This window comes from Rhinolophus ferrumequinum, chromosome 22 (genome assembly GCF_004115265.2).
Source record: "Rhinolophus ferrumequinum isolate MPI-CBG mRhiFer1 chromosome 22, mRhiFer1_v1.p, whole genome shotgun sequence".
Classification (NCBI taxonomy): Eukaryota; Metazoa; Chordata; class Mammalia; order Chiroptera; family Rhinolophidae; genus Rhinolophus; species Rhinolophus ferrumequinum.
In genome coordinates this window covers 39,977,080-39,997,461 of record NC_046305.1, presented here as the reverse complement: position 1 = coordinate 39,997,461, position 20,382 = coordinate 39,977,080, and the positions used below count along the sequence as shown (strand labels likewise).

The 20,382-nt window shown below is 36.7% G+C and overlaps 1 protein-coding gene across 8 annotated transcripts in view; it reads right to left on the bottom strand.

The window, feature by feature from the left end:
• Nucleotides 1-20,382, bottom strand: part of NTNG1 (netrin G1) — a 291,411-nt gene that overhangs the window by 265,748 nt on the left and 5,281 nt on the right. For 5 of the 8 annotated variants that reach the window (XM_033093310.1, XM_033093312.1, XM_033093313.1 and 2 more), the window contains exon 2: nucleotides 16,844-17,588. In XM_033093310.1, coding sequence (XP_032949201.1) covers nucleotides 16,844-17,089 — 246 coding nt within the window. In that variant the 5' untranslated portion in view covers nucleotides 17,090-17,588. Of the gene's footprint in view, nucleotides 1-16,843; nucleotides 17,589-20,382 lie in introns of those variants that run through there. The other 3 variants (XM_033093316.1, XM_033093317.1, XM_033093315.1) reach the window with 1 other exon arrangement.

Below are 20,382 nucleotides of genomic sequence, written 5' to 3'. Positions count from 1 at the left end.
AATACGTTATAATCCAAGGTCGACCATTAATTAGTTATTGTGACTTAGAGCAAGCCATTTAACCTTTCCAAAAATCAGCTTCCTCATTTATAAAATGGGGCTGTTCCACCTATATTAGGATTAACATGACTCAAGATGCTTGAAACCATTTTTAAGTTATTTTTATACAAATGAAAAAAATCTGGGACTTGAACTTAAGACACTTCAGGAACACTCGTAATAATGAATTATATACCGGGGGTGCCAAAAAAATGTACACACATGACTTGTATTTGTCTTTTGTGATTGGTATATATTGAGTATTACAATTTTAAGTTTTTTCCTCTCTTAAAATGTGTATACATTTTTTTGGCACCCTCTGTATATTTATCCCAACTATTTAATAAACTGGGGAAAATGTAACACCAGTGTTGTACCATTTATGGATAGATTCTTTTAGAACAAAGTTCTTCCCTGTGATCATGTATAAATTCATGCCATTCTAAGAATGGCTGTAGGCAGACTCATGGAGTTAAGAAGATTTGTTCTGGAACAGTGTGGAGCAAATAAAATAAATAGGCATGTAAGCAGTCTTACTGGGAAACAGTGGTAAAACCAATAGTTCAGTGTGCCAGTGAAAATGTCATGTCATCTTGAATTATTAGTATTTGGGGAGAAGAGGGAAAACTGAGGTTTGGGCTAAGATTATGGAAGACCTTCTGAACATCACAGCTTACAGACACAGATCAGGTTAAGTTGCTTGTATTTGAATTCTAGGTTCACTGTGATCCTTCTAGCTATTCCCATCTCTGAAAAAGGACACTTAAAGCCATGACACTTAATGACAGTAGCAGTGACTTCGATATTCACTCATCTATTGTCATATATTTCAATTATGTAAGTCTCATCTCTCTGGCAAAGCTCTTGGTAGATAAAGACCTGCGTGAAACCAAGGGTCTGGTATGTATGAAACCAAGGGTCTGGTATGTATGAAGAGTGACTTTTCTTTATACTGTATTTTACAGGTTTCAAAGTTAATTATTTTGGTCAATCTTTACAAAACCACGCAAAAGAAACTGGAATGCCAAAGGTTTAAATAGGTAACTTGTTCAAAATTATTTGGTTAGGGTTCAATAAATATTTATGGAATTGAATCCCTGTATCATTTCTTACGTACCTATTATCTATGATCACGGAGCTTGCAAATAAAAACGTAGTAAGAATCCAGTATCTTTGTATAGCATTCATTTTCCCCTATTTATATAGTACTTGTGTTTTACAAAGGACCTCTACCTCCATGCCTGTGTTTAACGATTGATAGATTAGAGAGTGGGAGAATATGCCCAGTATAAGAAATGTTTTATGGTGTTGTGTGGGGACACATAAGGACGGCTGAGCAGGATTTCGATTAATTCATGGATGGTACAGTCACATTTGTTACTGCTCGGCTAGATCCACGAAAGGAAATTATTTCAAAAGGAAAGCTAAAGACAAGGCTTTGCTTGTTTCCTTACGCTGGGCTGTCCTTGTCTTTCTTCTTCCACCTCAGAGCAGTTTACTATTCCCCCAAAGCTCAGCTCCGTCTCCTTTTGAAGCTATCATTGATCCCTCTGAGTTTGCAATGAATTGCTTCTCTCAGTGTTCCCATAGCTCTTTATATGGAGTGCTAGCATCGCATTTATTTTCTTCTTCATTATAAACAATTGTTCCCTTTATAAAGCTTCTTGAAGGCAGAGACTAGCTTGTCATTGTTACCTCCCGTTACGCCCAACACAGAACTCTGCAGAGCAAGGAATTACATAAACATTCCCAGAACTGAACTAACTGGAGGGAGCCTCACTAAGGTAAAGAACTGAATGCTCCCACAAACCGTCCCCAAGGATCACCTCCTGCCAGCTTCTGCAGGAGGTTACTCTGAGATCACCAATGACGGCAAAGGCAGTGCAAAGAAGAATTGAAGTGGTAGCAAAGATTAGGGAGGGACAATAATAAAAATAAAAGAGCAAAAGTGGAGAGAACAGAGAGATTTGGAAAAGCCGATCGCCACGGTTATATATTAAGGGCGCACTGTGCACCAGGCACTAAACTAATTGCTGGGGATATAAGAGAGAACAGGGCTCTGTCACTGTCCTTCAGGAGCTCCCAGTCCGGTGTGGAAGGCAGAAAAGGAACCGGTAATTACCAAATGAAGTGCTAAGTGTATTGGTAAGGACAACGACAGACAATGACATGGCAGTTACATGTCTAAGAAATTTTATTTTTAAATTGCCTTAAAAAATAGTTTCCGTGAGGAAATGAGGGTAAGGGTTAGATTTCTAGTCTTGCAATAACAAAGTTATTTTGCCGTAAGAATTCCAATAATAAGGTTGTGTGCTTAACAACACTGAGATTATATACTATAGGCAAAACCGTAACATCGTTGAGCAAATCTACCATTTGACAACATCCACACTTTCCTCAAAAAGAATGGTCTTCACTTTCCTATCCCACCAGCATCATGATTCCATACTCTCATAAGACTTCAATTTCTTCTTTGATTTATCACAGTAGTAATTGTTGGTATCCTTTTTTTAATGTGTTGCTCCCTGCCTTGATCATGAGCTCTACAAGATTAGGAAATGTATGTCTTGCTCATTTTTACATCTCTAGCTCAATACCTTGCACATAGTAGGTGCTCAATATGTATTTGCTAAATTAAACTACAAACATTTGTGAGCTTTGTCATCCAGTACCGTGAAAATAAAGTTTTTGTATGGTCTGCAAGAGCCTTTTTCCCCCTACGTGGTGCTCATTCCAGAATGCACTGTGGGTCCTGCACAAGATCCAGTTATAGCTACCAAGTCTGCATAATCAGGGGCCCAGCAAGCATGGCTGGGCTAGCGCCCATCACTAAGAGCCAAGCCAAAGGAGTTGGTGGGGGCTGAGATCTAACCTGCCCTCTCCTCTCTGAGCTATGACGCGAGGCTACATTTCTTAGAAGGAAACCTCTTCCTCGTTCTCATAGTCAGTCACCTTGACATTGCAACTTGTTTGTTGCCCTAATTGAACACACTGGATCCAAACATCCTATGAACTGGAAAACTGCCATGGGAACAAGTAAGACTTATGGATCTAACGTTTCACCTAGAAGGCTTTGTTTTGTTGATCAGAAGCTCTGGATGCTGTTGAGGAAGGGGTAACATGCATAGCAGAACAGCCAAAAAAAATTGATTCAGGACCCAGCATTTCCATTTCCCATACTTGAAACTCTCTTTCAGTTCTAAACCTCCATGAGAGCCAGTACATTGAGCCCATTACAATATTTTATTAATAAAACGAACTTTTATTTATGGCTATTTATTTTGTTAACTTTTTTTTGTTGCTTTTATAAAAAGTCACAACGTGGCTGCTAGGCTTGTCTGGTGCAGTTGTTAAAACATTGACCCATGATAATCTTAGTGCAAATGCCACTGCATTTATGAAGGATTATTTTAATACTGTGTTATTTAGAATATATTTAATTCACTTTAGAACCACAGTTGTGAAATTATTTTGATTTTACATACCTGGCATGGAGCCAGAGCCTCATAAGCAGTTAGTTATTAGATGCCATTAGTAACATCAGAGAAGGGCCAGGCAGTTCACAGAAAGGGAAACTAATGGGAAAACATTCAGGTGGTCCCTTCAAAGCAGAAAATGAAACTCAGAATGACTTCAACTTTTTTAGCAACGAAGATGCTAGTCACAATGACAAAGACGATTAATATTTGTTGAGTATTTCCTATGTGCCAGGCACTGTGCTACGTATAGCATTATCTCATTTTTCCTTGGAGCAAAGAAATAAAATAAGTTGAAACTTCAGCCTTCCAACTTGTTTGAATCCAAATAAAATCTCCCTAAAGGCATGCTCTTTTCTCAGTTAGATAACCCCATTTCTGAATATTTGGTTTGGAATGTCCAAGACCCAATGATCCCAGAACCTTTCTACCTCGAAGGGGCAATTGAGGCTTTCTTAGAAGGGTACAAAGACATGTAAACCTTACTGTTGCTACTCCTAAAACAATCCCAATTTGTCCCAAGCAAACAAGCAAGTGTACAAAACGTGTACTGATCTACCTACACTGTCAATCTAAATGGAAACTTCCTGGCTGTGGTTTTAATTGGGAACCCAACCTTTTCCTTGCTGTCTAAATTTATTACAGTTGCACATCACCCTCAGGTTTTCATCTAGGAGACAAGTCATTCAGGTGATGGATGAGGCAATATTTATATATCATGCTGCAAAGTAAGCAAGGAGACTTGCAGTTTATAAGCACTATCAGGCTATTGTTATAGTTCAGTAATAAAGACAGTGATTTTGGGGGAAAAATATATACAACTAAATATTAAAAATAACTTTGTAAAACTGCGATTTTTGCACATGTTGTACAGGTCAGAGTATACTTTCAATTCAGGTAGTCAGATATAAGGCAACACTCTTAAAATGTGTTGCCCTCTCTATAAAGATCTAGTCAAAGAAATTTAGTTTAGCTTGATATTTATTTCCCTGATTTCATGCTTCTTCTGGTTGATCCACCATTACGAATATTTATTAGTGGCACTCATACATTTTCCAAGTGATTTACTGTTAAATAATTAAAACAAAGATGAGAGATTAAGAGCCATGGCACATGTAGTTTTATCAAAAATCCTGAGTTAAGTATGATTGCTATGATAGATCATGTAATCTAACTATGAGTGTTCTGGTAGCCAAGATAATAAGAGAAACATGATTTCTTAAATATCTGCATTACACAATAAGAGGAAGAATATCAGTAAGCAAGACAAGAGAGGAGAATCCTTATAATCTGTTGGTAGAAATGTAAAGTGGTGTAACTACATTTGTACTCATTCTACAACCCAACAGGCTGGCTTCTAGGTATATACCTTAGGAAACACAAAAGAAAATAAACTCTTGCTCATATGCAACAAGATACAGATACAAAGATGTTTCTTGTAAAGTGGCTGGTAAATGCAAAAACTGAAAAAAAACGAACACAAAACAAAAATGTACTTCCTAAATTCTCACTAATAATGCATTTATACAGGGAAATATATGTTATTTTAATATAAATTAGATCATACAGAGCAAATGGATACTTTACAGAAATAATGTTAAATGAAAACACAAGTTCGAGTATTTTTTAGAATGTTAACATTTAAAAAAATACCCAAATCAAAACTATATATTACTTATGAACATACAAGCTTTGCATAAAAAATATAAACACCTGGACTAGAAGGAGACACATCAAAATTATGACACTTGTTCCCTCTGGGAGAGAGAGGCAGGGGATGGCTCAGGGGACAGAGACAAAGATGACTCCAACTCAGTCAGTGATGCCTATTTTTTAAAATCCTAACAAAAACAATACAATATTGCCATTGTTAATTCTAACTGGTGCTTGTATGTGTATTATATTGTTTATGTACTTTTTAATTTTTTTAATTGAAAAAAATAAAATTTTTGTGATACCATGAAGATTAAAGACCTCTGATGCAGCCTGTATATCCCAAAGACCATGGCTGTATCAGAGCAACACACTTTGATATAAATGTTATGATCACATTGACATATTTCTGTTTGAACAGCTCGTTCATTCACTCAACAAATATTTATTGACTCTTTCTATAGGCAGACACAAGACAAAGTTCCTGCCGTTTGGAGCTTGTATCGTGGTGGGGAAAAGAGATATAAAGAAATGAGCAGTACATAACGTAGTAAATATCAAGTAATTATAACTGACACTCAGTCAGAAGGTACCCAGCAAGGAGTAACCATTGATGTCTTTCTGATTAGTCAGCGTGGGTGCTGTTTGAGTTTTTAAATAATTCAAACACCACCCTGTAGTAAGTTCAATGAAGAAAAATTAAGCAGGTTCAAGAGATGGATAAGGGTTGAAGAGGTTATTTTGGATAGCGTCCCTTTGAGAAGATGGGCCCCTTTGAGAAGGTTTTTTAAGCAGAGACCTGAATAAAAGGTAGGAACAAACAATGGGAAGATATTGAGAATGTGGGTCCAAACAATAAAGCAAGAATCAGCATAGTTTTATGAAGAGCATATAAAGTTGTAGGTGAAAAGACCGAGCAAGGCGGGAGTGATCAATCAGAGTGTAGGGCAGAGAGGTGTGCCGGGATTATACAGGACCTTTCACGCTGTGCTAAGGGTGTGGATTTAATGTTCAATGGGACACAAAGATATGGGAGGAAACTGAACAAGGAAAAGACCTGACTGACTCAGATGCTTAAAAATGTTCTAAATATCTCCTATGATTGTATTATATAATTATATTATATATATGTATATATATATGTTTATATAGGGTGTTCATATTTTATATTTATAATATTAATATACCATGGTATTATATACTATATTATAGTCTTATAAACCATAATGAATTTGATAACAGGGTAAGAGTGGGAAGCAGGAAAGCCAGGTAGGAGACACTGCAGGAGTTTAACCTAAAGACAAAGCCGGTTGGGAACTGGTTGATACGTAGCAATGAGAAGAATGAAAAGTGGCCTGATCTGGGGTATGTTTTTAAAAGTTGCGCTAACAGGACTTGCTGATATGTGTTGTGAGGGGCATAAAGAGTTAAGGAAGATGCCTAGATTTTTCATCTTGAGCAACTAGACAAATATAAACTAATGTTCATAGAAATGGGAAAGACGAAACACAGATTTGGGGAAAAGAAATCAAGACGGTTTTGCTAAACATGTTAAGTTGAAAATGCTTAGATATCCAAGTGCAGACAGCATAGAGGGAGTTGGCTATATAATATCAGTAACAGTTGTTATCGATACTGTAAAAATAAAAAATCAAAAGTATCACGCTAATTACTTTTTTCAACACCTCACCCACAAGAAGATTTTGTTAACTAGCTAATGGTTGCTGATTTATTATTCTGGATTTAGAAGGTGAATACAATAGGTACTCCATTCTCTATGATTTCTAACAGCTTATTATCATTTATATGAACACATTAATGGAAAGGAAAGCAGGCATGGAAACAAACACTGTTGATTGGTTCTCTTATCCCTGAACGAAGACACTCATCACATAATGTGTATTCCCAACATTCCATACACTCTGTTTACAGAATCCGATTTTCTGAAGTCTTCAGAGAAAAGTTTTTTAAATAATAAAATCACAGACTTGTAGTTCGTAGTCCAAGTCATCAATGAGTGTTTTAAAAAGGTTTTATCCAACAAAGAACACATCAAAGTAGGGAGAGAGTTTATAGCATAGTTTTAGAGTGGGACATGCATGTCAGACTGCCTGGGTTTATATCCTGTTCCCACTAGTTAGTTGGAAAAGTTACTTCATCTCATGCCTCAATTACTTCACCTGTTAAATATGGAGAATGAAAGGACTGAGGATGACATGAAACAACACAGGCCCAGTATCCAGTATAGTGTGCAGCACCACGTAAGTTCTTGATAACTAAATATTATTCGTAAAAATACAAGTTCAATCCAACAAGCATGCAGCAAGTACTAGCATATGCCTCACACTGTGCTAGGCACCTCGGAAGCACTGACACCAGTGAGAAACGAACGGAACACTATTCTGAGCCAGACAGTAGAGGCACTGATGAGAAGACTCCCCGGCGCCACCTATAAGATTTGTCGCTCTAAACTTTGAAATCAAAATCCATAAGGGTTCCAGGCATCACAACCAACTCAGATGAACAGACTGACCACCAGCTCCTTACTCTGTCAGGTACACATCCTCTTCTTCAACTGTGCTGACCCTTGAGAGATAGTTCTTGGAAATGTATTTGATTTCTTCCTTTCATCATTTCCAAGAAGGAAAGGAAGCAACAGAAAACAGAAGTTACATGTGATGGACATCAACCTTCTGGAACGAAAGGGCTATTTCTTTGTACAGAAGTCATAGCCAGCTCAATTCTTCATTTAATATTTTAGAAATCAGTTTCAAAGTAGGTCACAGAGTGAAAACCAATTCTGGTTTCTTCCTCAACTCTGGTCTTTAATTTTTATGGAACTGACAGTATGTGAATCTATCTATTCCCAGAAAGATGAGAAGAAACTTACAACCTGCCAACCTCAATAAGTTTTTTTTCCAATAGTACGTGTGTGAAACAACTTTCACCATTTTCCCCTCCGGTAAGAAAAGAAATTATGAAATAAAAAAATGGCACATGAAAACTAGTCTACCCATTGGTCTGGTGAGTTAAAACCTCAGCAGCCAGATTTCACACCAGCCACTTTATACAAAGAATACATTTCAGTATGCAACTGTTTCCAAATAGACTATATACAAAGGGACACTTTGCTTAGGCCAAATGACAATGTCTCAAAGTTCATCCATTAGGAGCAAAAGACATGAGAGGGCACTCAGATAAATCTGTCATGGCCCTGAGATCATGGCTCCCTGACAGCGAAAGCCAGTGTAAGAATATGTAAGAGTTCCACAAAATAAAGAATGTGGAAAAATCTATGAAACAAGACCTGTTCTTCTGGAAGAAAGGATATTCATATTTTTTAACTTGATAAACTGCCAAAAATTGGTGTCTGTGTAAAAGGCTCAAATGTTAAATTAATATATATATATTGTATTTATAATATATAGTATGTATATACATATGCTATATATAATATATATGTATTACATATATATTACATATGTTATAATATATATACCATGTATGTATTACATATATAATATATATGTATATATAATATACATATGTATATATGTATATAATATATATGTATATATATATATATATAAATTTAACATTTGAGCCTTTTACACAGACACCATTTTTTGGCAGTTGATATATAATATATATTATATATGTAATTATATATATATTATATATATATATTTTAATAACAAAAGTGGCTAAAAGTACAAAGGAACAAAACTACTACAATTAGGATTAAGGAAACTTAAATAGTCAAGAAAAAGTAATAATCTTTTCCCTAAATCAATACATCTTTAAAAAATAAAATGTCATTTTTCACTTTCCAATATGTCCTATATTAATGCCAAATTTTAAAAATTATTACCTTTGCAGAAAAGGTGGTGGAATAAAGATAATTTTATTATCTTTTTGGGTAAACTACTTTTTTTCACTTATCTACTAAAGCTCTATATTAGAAGAAAATTTAAGACTATAATGCCCAATATCGATAAGTATCTAGTGACTAGCACATTTTCATAAAATGCTGGTGGGAGTATAAATTGATAACTCTCTTTCTGGAGGACAGTTTGACACTGGTCAAGAGCTGTCAAGTGAAAAACCAACCTAAATGTCTATCAACAAAAGATTGATTAAAGAAACATCCGTATACTACAAAGCAGTATCTCTCAAAAACATAAGGTTGAATTTAAAAAGCTATGCAATGTTGTATACAGTACTTTCTCATTTACACAAGTATCAAAAACAATGCTACGTATAATTTGTGGATTGTAATCAATATGTAATTTTCAATTATTTGTCAAAGAAGGGAAAACAAATATCAGAGGGCATAGCACATAGAAAAGGGTAAGTTCTGTTTTGTGAAGCTTTTGTTTTGGTTGTGTGTGTGGAGAAGTGTGTGTTTACTGAGTTCCAATATAGAATGTATTTCACACTGCAGATCAATTAAAAGCAAGTTTTAAAGCTACAGGTATAGTTTACAAGGTGTAATATGCTCATCTTCAGCCTGTTGCTCCCAAAGAGGTCTCCTATTTTGCTCTCTGTCGAGTGGCAGAGGCTGTCTTCTTTTTACCCCCAGAAGCTCTCTCAAGGCCTAGAGAGAGGGGCCTGCCTACCTCCGACGTCCCAATTTCAGACAAATGCCTCCTACCCCACGACTGACATACAGAATGTCCAATCCATTCAGCAGTGATTCCATCCTTGGGAACACGGAAGTACAGCCCTATCCTTTAGCTTCAAATAAATACAATAGGATGAACTCAACATCCCCCAAATATATGCATTTAATATGGGAGGGTTGGTATATGGGAGAAGGATATGTTTAATAAAGACTATACCTATATATCTATAGTCTATATATAGACTATATATAGACTATACCTATATATGTTTATCATAGCATTATAACAAATAGGAAGAAATGGAAATAACATCAAGTCGCCAAAGTGGGAGGATAATTAAATAAAATATTGTATATCTACATAATAGAATATTGATATGTATCAAAATCACATTTTTAAGAATATATAATAATAGAAGTGAATGCTAACACATAATAGTAAATGAAAAAAGATGAAAAACTACATGTAATGCAATTCTAATTTTGTAAAACAAAATATATGTTATAGTTAGGGAATATTGTAAGAAAGAGGGCAAAATGATTTCGATGTTGTGTGTTAGGCTTTTCTATTTTTTCCAAATTTTCTACTTGGATAAATATTTTTAAAGGATTCAATGAGAAATGGAAGAAAAAAATTCTCTCATATACTTTCAGTATCAGAGCTCAGAGTACATTTCGCCTCTGCCATCTCTCTTTGGAGAACATCATCATAAGCTAACCAAGTGCGATAGCTAAATTTTCCTACTTGTCTCTTAATTTACAGAGGGAAAAACAAACATTAGATTCCTGATAAAAATTCTCAAGAAAGAAAAAAACATTCTGGAAAATCAATACTATATTCAATCAATCGATCCATTAAAAATATGTTGTTATTTGTTGCCCGGTAGTATGGTAAATGTTATGAGGTAGAAAAGCAATAGAATGTGTAGTTTCTGTTGACTTCTCTGCAATCAGAGAGTATGGTAGACTTTGTCACATATTATCTTACTTAAAGAGTAGTGATCCAGTTAAAGAGTCAGGATATAGTAAACCCGTGCATTTGGGTGCAATACATCAATAAAATGTAATAAAATACTAAATAGTGGAATGTAGTAGAGTACATAGGCACCGTACAATATGCACATAGAGAGAGTGAGGAGGAATTAAAAGGTCAGGAGAATGATATGAGCTGAAATTGGCAGGAGGTGTAGAGAGAAATCAACTTGAGCTTGACCTTGAAGGGGGGTGAAGGATGTCTTCTGCTTTTCCAGGTGGAGAAAACACATGAGATGAGGGGCTTCTCATGTGACAATTCTGGTCCCCAAAATCAGAGGATCAAGATACTAGCCTAAGACCCATGTAGAGTTCCAAAGCAAAGCAGAGCAAGCCCTCCTCTGCTCCCCCCCAAAAGAATATGCCTAAGGGACCCCAAATAGTCCAGACAATCATTTTGTTTGTGGCTGTTTTGTTTTGTTTTGTTTTAGGATACAGCTTCTCACACTTTGCAGTCACACCTCTAGACTGAGCAGGCAAGTTTACCTCTGGGTGTGGGGGATGGGAGGGCCGTGGAGAACTGAAGGAAGTAACTCAAAGGGGTCTACTGCAAGGCAGTTATTATTTTAAAGTCTCAGTGTTTCACCTTTGAAAATCTTGCATTTGTACATTCAATTAAATGCTTCCCCTAATCCTTGGGTAAAACTGGAGCTCCAGGTAGATGAGCCACGGTTTATCTTACTCAGCATACCCCAGCATATCCTAAGTTAAGAAAAACAAACATATACAGTCTAACTCATCAGGTCCTGTGACTTTTTGCTCCTCTTCCATCTTGCCAGATAAGTCATTCTACCGTTAAGCAGGGCATACCCTGTCATGTAAACGTTGTGCCTCCATCTGTTCCACTCAGCCTGTTTTCTTGTCTTTTTCAGACACTGTTTAATGTTAGGCACTTGGCTACCAGAGAAGGTTTCCCAAGTGGCCCTTTGATATGCAGCAAAATAATGTTTCACCTCAGAATTCTGGTGAGTGCTGGCCTTACTTCTCTGCTCCTCCACCCTCTGTGTATGCACTATTTTGTATGGATTTTCCTAAGACTCTTCTTGACTTCCTTTGGAGGCAGGGACCATACGTTGTTGGACGGTGATTCTCACCACACCAGTAGGTTTTGCATCTGCTACATGCTCTGTCCACTTCACTCTGCATACAGTCGTTTGAAATATTTGTGAAGCATTAGCCCAACAGAGCAAAGGGCACTTGTGCTCATAGAGAACACTATCTGGGAACGATGTATGACATGGGTTGGTTTTAGGTCTTGTTGGCCCAGCCATAATCTTTATCAGCTCCCTCCCAAGGCCTCCTCCATCAACTGCATTGCTATGCCAATGCAGCTGCAACCCAGAAGACCCCTTCCAACCTGACTGCTAGCCTTTACTCCCTGGGAGATGCCATAAGGCCCTGATGGAAAGTAAGGGTGCATAAACTCAGATTAAAAAATCACGTAGACTAACTTATACACTATGAAATAGATAATAAGGAGCTTTTGTAAGCTCCTCAACAAGGAAATACTTGATACAGTGATATATCAGAAAGATTGATCTCCATGGAACTTAATTCATTGCAAACACGAATTAAACTTTTCTAAGGAATGAGTCTAAATAATGAACTAATAACAATGAAGTGTTAATAATGAAGGAACTGGAGGTTTTTAAAAATTCCATTCTGGCAAAATTAAGGGATAAATCAGTTCAAATGAAATATGTCACTGTTATTAAAACTTCATTCATTTATTGACTTATGTTTCATGTGAACAGAGTGTATTTTTAAGATTATTCAATTATTGTATGTCAATGTCATTTCCAGATTTTGGAAAATTGATATTAATGCCTTGTCATTGAAAAGGTAACTGAGTTAATCAAATTATCTTCACAAAGGCCACCTGATAGTCACCAGATGGTTTTACCTGAGCCGATGTCAAGTCAGAAATTTAAGTTTATGGATAGCCCTGAGACTATTCATTTCCACTCACTCATCCCCGGGGTTCCTTTAAAATCATAAAACATGAAGGCTTTCTACTACTTTCATAAATTCCATTTGAACATAATGAAATATGCTCTATCCACAATGCTTACAATAATTAAAGGTTTTTTTTTCTTAATAGGAGTCTATCTAGAAATAGCACAATATAAAATGATCATTAATAGACCTGTTATGGTACTTGAATAAATGCCTATCAAGAGTGCAGGCACACTTAGTAAATTTCCTAAAGAAAATCCATTTTCATTTCAAATTCTGACATTTTATTTAGAAAAATGACACCCTTTCATTTCATTATTTCAGTAAACATAATGAGGGTATTGCTAACTACACCTCAGAGTACTTTATTTTCTCCATTTTTTTAGTAATATGAGCCTACTTGTAATTAAAGGCATGCTACATTAATGATGCCTAAATTCTCCAAGGGAAACATTTAATGTCCACCTCATAATATTATGCCAAAATTACATGCACAGAAGACTTTTTAATAATCTTTGTTTCCTAATTTAGTTTTGATTGGCTCTGAAATCCATAGCTGCACTCAAGGGCTCACATTTTCTACAGCCATCAGCACTTCTGCACCATAAATTGTACAAACGCACATGACTCCTTCCGTCTGTAGGCTTCTTTTCAAAGCTTCTGTTTAACTTATCCAGAAAATTAGCTGCAGGCTGGAGATAATTGCAGATAATTTTGCCATTTTTAAGCCACTGGGGTGTTGGGTGGAGCTATGACAGCTAAGTTTGTCTAAACTCAAAGAACAAGTCATAGGTTTGTGTTGTCACTTCAGCTTTTCACACAGGTTCATAGAGTCCTATGTGCTCTTTATGCAAATTGCAACAAATTGTCGTCACCAGATGATCTGTGTTTTCTGACAGAGCTGTGCGAAGCTTTTCTGAGGCTGCAAGAAGAATATGATCTATACTAACATGTTAACCCAGCCTAAAACAAAAAATGCTTAACCCTCTTCTACCCTTCAGATACTTTCCCCTTAACAAAAGCCGAGATTTTTTTCTTTTAGCTCCCAACACTTAAACTACATGTCAAAGAAAATGTATGATCTCAATATACATAATTCATACATATATATGGATATCTCTCTATATAAATCCCCTTATTCCACTATCTTACGTAGAAATGGCAGAATTTTCCCATAAAACGAATGGTTAAAATGCTGGGATTAGCACACAACAATTTAAAATCACCAAACATGAGTTATTAAGTAGGTCATCCAGGTTAACAAGCAGAGATCTATTGTTAAATGGAAGCATATGGCCCTTTTTCTCTGAAAATTTCCCTCTAAAGTAAATGCAGTATTCATGGATGGTCACTGGCCTACAGTGATGGAGCAAATGCAAAACGCAGCAACACAGACTCTTAATGCATTGCCAATGAACTTCAACTTTATATAAAATAAATCGGCCATGGGCATTATAGGGTATTTCTCTGACTAAATATCCCCTGGGTGCTCAGAATTGCTCTAGTGCCAGCTAATAAGGGTGCCACTGGTGAGCAGCTGACGACTGAAACCATTTGGCAGCAAACATTTACATATAAGGGCTCAGGAGGCTGCTCCCTGATGTAATAGGCCATAATGACTCTGAGGGAGAGGTATGGCTGCATGTGTCAAGGAGGGGAGAATGTGAGAGTCAGAACACAAATGACTTTATGGATTCCTATTAGACCTTGGGCTAAGGAGCACCTAAACAGGTCTGATATGACAGCATCCCGAGACGGCTTTACAGCCTTGTGTCAGGAACCCTTCCACCAGAGTTTTATGGGAAATCCAAAACGGCAGAGGGGAAGTGCTGCTGCATTAGGCCATATCATTGACTCGGTATATAACATGCATACATATGGTCCCAAAGTATGCATTTACAGGATGGGTTAGTAAATCTGTTATGCCAATTGTATGCATATTAAGGAGGCCAAACTAAGCATTGATGGATAATATCTCCCAAATCTTACACTCTCCCTTGGAAAACAATTCTGCTTAAGGACAATCTGAAGCCCACCATGGCTTCCAAAGATCTCTATCATAGTAGCCTTTTAAAAAGACGTAGCCTTTTAAAAAGACCGTCCTGTGGAGATTTGTGCAGGCATATAAAGTATGCATATGGACTGCACTGGAGAAAGCTGAGGGATACCATCTTAATTCTTCTTTTTTTTTTGTTTTTTGGTCTCTAACATCACTTAGCCAGTGGACTGGTAGGAACTGGCTTGTTTAAGGACCTTTGACCACCTGGCTGTGAAAGGCAGGCAGGCGGTGTCCAATGTACCCTTTCCCCCTCATGATGGGAGGAAGGGGCATGCTAAAGACACCAAGTAAACCCTTCAACGTGAGGGAGAGGAACAGCGCTGAGCAAGCCTTCTCTTGCAGGAGGCTGAGCTCAGGGAAGCTGCACATTCAAATCACATGTCAAACACATCAAGAAGGACCTGTGCAAGTGGAAACAGCTCTCGGAACGAGGACATTTGCTATTTTACTTAGATCTCTAAATCATTAAACAAGTCCAGGAGTGGCATATTACTCCAAGTGCACATGAGCCAACATACAGAGCTAGAGTGTTCTTCGTAACATAAAGAGCTGGCCCAGAATCCTCTGCGGCACGGAGTGGAACAACGTATCACCCGCACAGCCATTTCCCCCCAGATTTGCAAGGAGATCTTAAATTTGACCTTTTCTGAGAGATTATTAAAGGCCTGATCTAAAGTCAACAAATATCCCCGTTCTTTTACAGATTGATTGCATTTTGCTAATGTGTTTGAATAAACTCCTCTTTTAGAAGTCTCTGGTTTCGAAAGTGCAACTTCTTGGTAAAGCACATACCTGCTTCCCAGAGAGACCGGTCCTCTCTTTGAAATATTTAGTCTTTCAGGGCACTTTAGTCATAGTGACACCTAATAGCCAAGCTCTTTTTCCCACTCTTCACAAAATCAGGTTTAGACTATAATTCAAACCAGTCCCCAAAGGCACTTCTGAAAAATGGCAAGCCCTTAGCTTTTAGGTGAAAACACTCTTTATTGCTCAAAATTGTTTCCTGTTATAAAACCTTTTCTACAGTGCTAGGTCCAGGATGATCTTATGCTAATTTAAATCACTGGGGACTGTGAACAGATGCTACTTTGATTAATAGTTTCACTACCCTGAAAATGCCAGGCCAGGTTCAAGATAATAAAGTCAGGTAAGAATCCTATTAAAATCTGCCAAACGATTATATCTGTTATGTGAGAGAAATAGGATCACAGATCCTGTATCAAATGAAGACCACCTATATATTAAAAAAAAAAAAAAAGACATAAACCTAGAGGACACGCTATCTGAATTCTCTAGCACATTGATTTATATCATTTTAATCACCAAACTCTAATGCTAATACCTTATAGATCATTACTGAAAATGTTACCTTTCAGCAAATATGTTTTCAACATTCCAACATTCATCTTTAAAATACCCATAGAAAACCGCAGCACTTGAAAATAAGGGGCTGCATGAGCTGACAAATAAGACTCTTCTGGAAAAGCTTCTCATGAAGCATTAGCCCCACTCTAACCAAAGATTTTCAAATCACAGCAGTTTCCCAATGAGGAAAACCATGAAATCCACTCTAGCCTTGAATTATGAAACTTTGGACTGGCCTTAAATATACACATGAAGAAACCTTTGTGGTTTTAAAGTTGGTTTACCCATGGTTTCTATCCTTACCACACCACATATGGCCTAATCATATTCCCCATGTCCAATCTGAAATTTAACTTTCAGTTGGACGTTTTCTTTCATAATTTATATACAGTGAGCTCGTCTCAGTGAAACCTATGGAAAGCAGAAGGTAAGTTCCAGAGCATCAATCATACTGTGCGACTGTAATTCCAGGTGGTACTAGCCTCCACTGAGAATGAAGCTAGCCTGCTGGCACAAATTTCCCACCTGCAGACTCAGCTCATTGCTTGAGTTGAGCCTTTACCCTCTCACTGCATTTGTATGCATATTCAGCATGCCCCCACTTAATATCAAATATTCCATTCAAAAGGGTTGCCTCACCATTGCACAGAATGTCTCAGGAGGGTCTCCACAGGTAATGTCTGGAGGATCCAGCTTCACTTTCAGGTATTTTGTCATGTCCGTGGATTCCGGCTGACAGGCCATGTAATCCCAAACTTTCCCCTCTTCTGTGTAAATCTGAGTCTTACACACGTCATAATGTCCCCACACCAGAGGGTAGGGCTGCATCACTGAGGACACTGTAACCCAAAGGGCGTGAATTGACAAGAATCTGGACAAATACATCTCTAAATTCTTGGCAGTCTTCGTGGTAACTAAAGCAGGGTTTGCTTATCTGTGGTCTACGTCTATTTTACATATACATATATATCTTTAAGTAGGTAGGTCTGTATATTTAAAAAAAAAAAAAAAAGATGAGACCTCAAAGTAGATTCCAAAACACACTAAAAGTGAAGGGTTGAGATATTGTGTGTGTTCAGGGATACTGAGGACTTTGGTGAAAGGCTAACATACTTGTGCGTTAGGCATCAACAGCAACTTGCAGGTTTTCCATTGTCCTAGAACATATTAGGCTTGGGTCAAGTTTGGTTTTTGTAAAAGATGTCCAATCGCTGAAAGTGGTGGATCTCTTGTACATCCGACAAGGCTGGGAGATCCCCGATGCTCACGGCTCACAAGGGCTGCTCAGACGCACTGAGATGTCAGCATCCAAAGCAAAAGGATGAGTGTCTCTAGCCCGGTGTCTGTTTCCCATCAATCATTCTTTTCTTCCGGCACCAACACCCTTTTAGAAACAACATGAATAAGAATTATTGTCCTAGAATCAATGCATTACAAAATGCATGATAGGGTGACATTGGGGAGGTTAGATGCGATAGAAAGCAAATTGGTGTATTACAGATAACCTTTACTTAGCTGCTTTGCTCAAATGAGCACACCACAGAAAGCATTCACATTGGGGAGAATTTCAATATGAAGGATTTAACTCTTCCATGTAACAAAGACAGATGTGTGTATTTCAGGTGAGTTACAGGTTGTCGCTTCAAAAATTGTATTTCCATCTTGACAAAACTGAGAGCAAGCAGCTAGACTTAAACATTTCTCAAATATCGCAGTGCTACAAACTCTTCCAGGAGAACAATGGGGGAAATGAGCACTTTTATAACAATGACAAAGAGTGACAACTACTTGTATGCCTTTTGTCTCTTGGCAAAGAGACCCTAAAAATCTCCAAATTCCTTATACATTTCTTAGCTTTTGTCAGCAGGACTGAAAACTGGCTTTGTTAGCAACGAGCCTGTCCTTTTGGAGTTGCTCATTATATTGGACAAATTTAGCATCTTTTGTTTAGTTGTGTTTAGTAATAAAGATAATTTGGCTCTCTGAAAAAATTATTCAAAATAAAACCAAAGGAGCATATTTTTCTTTCATTAAGAATTTTCTATTCTCTTACATCTTTTTATAGCCATTACATCTGCATTTGCAGTAACAGAAGAAGAAAATTTGTCCCAAAGGCGAATATTATACGCTGCTCTAAAACTAAAAGCTCTGTAGTAAAATGCACAATTTAAAATGCACATATAAAAATAGCTGAGGGTGAGTTAACAGGCCATGAAGCAGAATAATATGGCACTAATTCTAAGAGAAAATAAAAATTACTGTTTGAAAGTGCTTTTGGTTAACTGATAATGCAGCCTATATAACTATGGGTACCAGTCATTGGTGAGTTTAACTGGCAACTTTTCTCTTTAGAGATCACTGTGCAAATCTAAACAAGTGGTAAAATTTAGATTCCAGGTTTAAAACAGTGCATTGGTTTAATTAGTTGGTTCGTTTTGTCATAGTCTCAATGAGTGATTTTTTTTTTAAACAATTGAAAAAAGGACAAAAAGCCTACAGTTTTAGAAAATACTGTTATTTTTCACATGAAGCACTTTAAATATGGAAGTTCACTATCTTCAAACAATCTTATAAAAGGAATTCACTATATTTAAATAATGCACCATCTTAAAATTAACCAAGCTACGGAAACTATGAAATGCCAACAGATGGTTGAATTGTGTTTCCATAGCAAAGTAATTTATAATAATTGCTTTATGGATGCAAGTGCAATTTTCATTATATTCGATTCATAAAATGTTATCATACAGCTGCAATTTGTGGTATTTTCTATTAGGAAAAGTGTTGAATATTTGAGTTCCTATGAAGCAATAATTAGCAGTTTGTCTAAACATGTATAAACTACAGATTTGAATCTGCCTCTTCCTTGTAACGTAAAGTCCATACTGTGTTGAGCACATTTTGAAATCTTAAGATAAAAAGAAACAAGTCGCAGAGAAGCATATGTTGTGGGTACCACAGGCTTCTGTTTTTTTCAAATTCATTAGTTAATTGTAAGTTGACAGTTTCAGAAGCTTTCACCAGTTTGACAATTAATAATGTGAAAAGGTGTTAAAATAATACAAATTTACATTTTCTAGATGCATGTTTCAATGGTGTTTACTGCTTTATTTTACTACTTTATTTTAACAAACACTTGCATTGGGGGTGGGGTTGGAGAGCTGGGCATTACAACTGAAGCAGTGTAAAATTTACTAGACCAGAAATTATTAACGTCAATTCTTAGTTCCAAATACATAGCAATTTATTTATCAAAATGATATACTCTTGAAGACCTGGAATGGACTGTAGTGACTCTGAGTAAGACTGTAAGTTAATATTATTTTAAAAATATGACTTTCAGTATATATTGGAATTCTCCCTGAGATTAATCTTCACATTTTTTTTAACCAATAAATGTTTATCCACCTAATCTATTTATTCTTGGTCACTGTCTTTATCCACTTTTGGCCTTCCTGCAACCACAAAATAAAAAGTGACCATATATATATATGTAGGTACATGAAAAATTTGGACACTAAGGAAACATATGTGAACCTGTTACTATTTCCTGACACAACAGCTATCCCACTGCCACGAATTCTCATTAAAGTATACCAGAATTATAATGATGGTCATTACACAGAATTATGGACTACACCATGATCGAATTTAGGGAACTGACAAGGAAAAATGCAGAGGAGTGCAAGATATTTGAATATTAGGCAGTTGCAGGACTGTGCGACAGACATTCTTGACAAGAAGCAGCCAATTATAGCTTACATTTCTGGCACATAACCAGTTGTGATTAATAGTTTTCCATTACATTACAGACGTATTATTAATGTATTAAAAATGCCAAGCTTTGGCAAGCACTAATATGGCATGGCTCAGTTAGTCTGCAGAATTTACGTTTAATGAGTTTCCATTCACATAGAAAAAGATATTGACCACAGCATATTACAGATCAGGAGCATGGGGTCACTAAGCGCTCTTTAACATAATTATTTGATTTCGTTCTCATTTTTATGTTCGTAGCATTTGTCACCTAGTCTGTATTTTTCATATCAGGGTTTCCTTACTTTTCAATGCCATGTACATTTCAAAGGGAAGCCTCTTCATAGAAAATTAATAAGAAATTAAATCTATGAACTTCTATGCCACACAATGGAAAAGTAGCCTCTGTCAAAATCAGGAAT